This window comes from Diceros bicornis, chromosome 7, assembly GCF_020826845.1.
Source record: "Diceros bicornis minor isolate mBicDic1 chromosome 7, mDicBic1.mat.cur, whole genome shotgun sequence".
NCBI classification, from domain to species: domain Eukaryota; kingdom Metazoa; phylum Chordata; class Mammalia; order Perissodactyla; family Rhinocerotidae; genus Diceros; species Diceros bicornis.
The window spans coordinates 61,689,254-61,693,203 of NC_080746.1; the positions used below are offsets into that span (position 1 = coordinate 61,689,254).

Here is a 3,950-nt window from a genome sequence, read left to right on the forward strand (position 1 = left end):
AATAAATGGTGGAGGTTGCAGAAAAGTATTAAAGTGTAAAATGGAACACTTAAGTCTTCATGAATTTTGTGCCTGTAACTACCTGAATGACCCAGGATATATACTGAAATTTTTAGACTCTGTTGTCTCATTAGATCCTTAAAGGTTTTTTGTTTTGTTTGTCTTTTGAATAGAACATGGTTAAGATGCACTTCTTCTGATCTTTTTCTTTTTAGAAGAATGGGAAGATCAATAAACACAATCAACACTTGTTTTCATTGAGTAATTGAAGAACCTAGAATAATAAGCCTTGAGGACATTTAAATTCAGTGAGAGAATCATAGTAATTCCTGAATCATTCTGGAGAAGGATTCTTAGAGGAGGAAGCTCTATCAGGGGATAACAAATAAAAGAGGAAACGACATATGTTCACTATTTTGCTCTTTCAACTTCTCTCACTCTCATTACCCAGGTAGCATCCACAACCCCATTGACTGACAGTTGTCATGGGCTATGATGATCTGAAAATCACCTAACACGATGGCAAACTTCACAAAACAAATACAAAACTCAAGCAACTCAAATAATGTTGAATTTTTGTTATTTTATTTAGTTTTTAGAGACTGTTGCTATCACATCAAGAGGAAGGCAGGAAAGTGTTAATCAAGGTGAATTTTATGAGCAGAACATTTTTACCACATGAACATGGATCTGCTGGGTCTTGGCACCATAGACGAGTGGATTGAGAAATGGAGGGACCAGCAGGTAGAAGCTGGAAAAGAGGATATGGATATAAGGGGGGATATGAGAACCAGACCTGTGTGTAAAGAAGGAAAAGAAGGAAAGAATGTAGAACTGGAGGAAGATACAGATGTGAGCAATACAAGTATTGAAGGCTTTCAACCTAGCTTCCTTCTGGGGCAAACGAAAAACTGTGATAAATATCTGTATATAGGACAAGGAGATGAATATGAGGTCAAATCCTGCAACAGTGAAGGCCCCAAACAAACCATAGATTTTGTTAACCCGGACATTTCCTGCAGCCAGTTTCACAATGGCCATGTGCTCACAGTAGGAGTGGGAGATGACTGTTGTGTGATAAAATTGAAACCGGCACTTTATCAGTAATAGGAATGGGCATACTAGAATGACAGCCCTGAGTGTTACCACAGCCCCTATTTGGGTGATTAGCTGGTGGGTGAAGATGGCAGCATGTCTTAGGGGATAACAGATGGCCACATAACGGTCCAGGGCCATGGCCAGCAGGATGCCTGACTCCACGGCCTGAAATGTATGGATGAGCCACATTTGAAACAAGCAGGAATCAAAATAAATCTCTGCAATGTGAAACCAGAAGATTGCAAGCATCTTGGGCATAATGCTGGTACTAAGTGCAACATCTGTGACTGCTAGCATGCCTAGGAAAATGTACATTGGCTCACGGAGGCTGCGCTCTGAAATGATGATGATCAGAAGCAAAGAATTTCCAATTATAGCAATGAGATACATGACACAGAATGGGATCCCAATCCAGCACTGCACAGACTCCAGGCCTGGGATCCCTATTAGTGTCAACACAGAAGGCATGAAAATTGTGATGTTGGACATGGACATAGTGTCTTTGGGCCTCCTGATGCCAAGGAAAGAAGTTAGTCAGTGCTATCGTCCCTCTTCTACTTCATATTTTTATCCAGAGTCGTTATATTGAGTCTGTGTGTTTTTGGTAGGACTCTAGGATCATATCATGCATGTCATTCATATTTTTGAAGGTAAAATAGATCCACAGAGACACATCATTTTTTTCAGGAAGGACGTCCAAAAGCTACTGTAGCAGAATAAAATGTTGTGTGTGTGGTATGCCAACTGCATTAGAATCAGCAAGTTCACCTGGGAAAGGGAAAAAACTGCTGACATGTCTGTTATCTTCATGCTGGACCTGCATGCAAAATAATTAGACTTGTTTATTTTGCCTAGAAATTGCATTTTAATCAGAGTTTAATGAATCTCTCCATATTCCACATTCCTTCTACCCGTGTTAGGCTATGAGTCCCAATCGTCTCTAAGTCAGGAAGTGTCAGTTTGGACAAGCAAATTCTTAGAATCTGACCAGTATATTAGTGTAGAAGTCTCCCTGTGAAAGAGAATAGAGACAGAAACAGTTGACACTCAAGAGCATAATATATTTATATATTCGTATAATCTATGTAACATAATATCTATATATAACTATATTTTTCTACATATCTATGGAAGACTGAATGTCCTTTCAAAAGGATGTGAAGAAAGAACTTCAGAAAAAATCTTTCAAATCCATGTATTTTGGTGATCTGTGTCAAAGTTCCTCGCTGCTTTTTACATTTCTAGTAAAACTATTTTATTTTGCCTATATTTCTCACAGCTGAAATTCTTAAAATTAGTTGTGTGCTTAAAATACCTGAAATTCTCTAATACACATTACAGAGTACCTAAAGGAGAGGGATCTCTGGGAGACAAGGAAATCTTCAGCAGCTATGCCTAGGGGACCAGAGGACTCATCCTTGATGACTACCGAATATAAGAAAATGGGTAAACGGGTAACCTAGAATAGAGGCTAGTTTCCCGGGTTTAAGTTATTCAGAGCTACCATTAACATGAGATTTGGAACATTTAGGCTCATTAATACTTAATGAATTATAGATAATCTGGAATGCTTGAATCATTTTGTAAGCTCAGGCATAAGAAATGAATAGAAAATAAAGGGTGAAAGGACAGGTTCCGTGAAAGCTGTCAAATATACAACTAGAAACAGAAGACAGAGGACAGACTTTGAGATATTCAGGAGAGGGTTACAGGGCAAGTAAAGAAAATATATCACCTCTCAATGAACTGACAACTTAATTTTCTGAAAACTTGGGCTCTTATGCATTATATGCAAGTTCATCTCAAGTCAAAATCATTACTTTTTAATAAGTAAAATATTGAAGCAGGAAATTCTCAAGCCATTAGAAATGTTTGATATTCTGTGAAAAATAGGCTTAGGTTATTTAATTCTTTCATAGACTCCAAGAAAGATGCTTTATGTCAGCATGCTCATGAGGAGCTAAAGAAACAGTGAATGTCACCAAACATGCCAGTAATGCAGAAAGCAGCTGTGATTTATGGTGCTAAACCTCAAGTGAAAGAACCAAGTCAGTAGGGGTCATTTCATGACAGGAAGGCTCTATCAGCTGACATATGTAGGAGAGACCAGTCAGTCCACTAAGTTCTTTGGTATCCACAGATTTGTTCCCCAATGTTTAATTCTACGACTCCTCAAACCAGAGATCACTGACTTTTTCTTGTAGAGGTAAAGATTTTCTTTTTCAAAGATAATCAGAATTAGAACAGGCATCTTTTAAGAACAATCATAGGGCGTGACTTACTCAAGAGTAAGGAGCTAACACATGAGCATTATCTAAGAGGTATAGATCATGGGATGGCAGGTGTAAGTACACAAGTGAGTACAGGGCTGGTGGGATGGAGTGATTATGGTTGAAAAAACTGGTAATGAGGGCCGGCCCGGTGGCTTGGCGGTTGGGTGCGCACACTCAGCTGCTGGCGGCCCGGGTTCGGATCCTGGGCACACACCGGTGCACCGCTTCTCTGGCCATCCTGAGGCCACGTCCCACATGCAGCACCTAGAAGGATGTGCAACTGTGACATGCAACTATCTACTGGGGCTTTGGGGAAGAAAAAAAGGGAGGAGGATTGCCAACAGATGTTAGCTCAGAGCCGGTCTTCCTCAGCAAAAAGAGGAGGATTGGCGTGGATGTTAGCTCAGGGCTGATCTCCCTCACCAAAAAAAAAAAAAAAAAAAAAAAAACTGGTAATGAAATATTATGGGGATAAATTTGGAAATAATGAGACTTACTTGCCAATTGTTGTTGGGAGCCAGTTCTGCTCTTCCAGGACCCCTGAAGAGGATTGTCAGTTCTTCATATCCTTATCGCTCA

At 39.7% G+C, this 3,950-nt stretch overlaps 1 protein-coding gene across 1 annotated transcript; it reads right to left on the bottom strand.

The window, feature by feature from the left end:
* Positions 1–654: 654 nt before the first annotated feature.
* Positions 655–1,593, bottom strand: LOC131408032 (olfactory receptor 52A1-like). Its single transcript, XM_058544602.1, has one exon. It carries the CDS (start codon positions 1,591–1,593, stop codon positions 655–657), a length of 939 nt encoding a protein of 312 aa, XP_058400585.1.
* Between the last annotated feature and the right edge of the window lie 2,357 nt (positions 1,594–3,950).

What these genes read in the sequence shown, in the direction of transcription:
- LOC131408032 (XM_058544602.1), bottom strand. Translation starts at nt 1,593, where the DNA reads ATGTCCATGTCCAACATCACAATTTTCATGCCTTCTGTGTTGACACTA.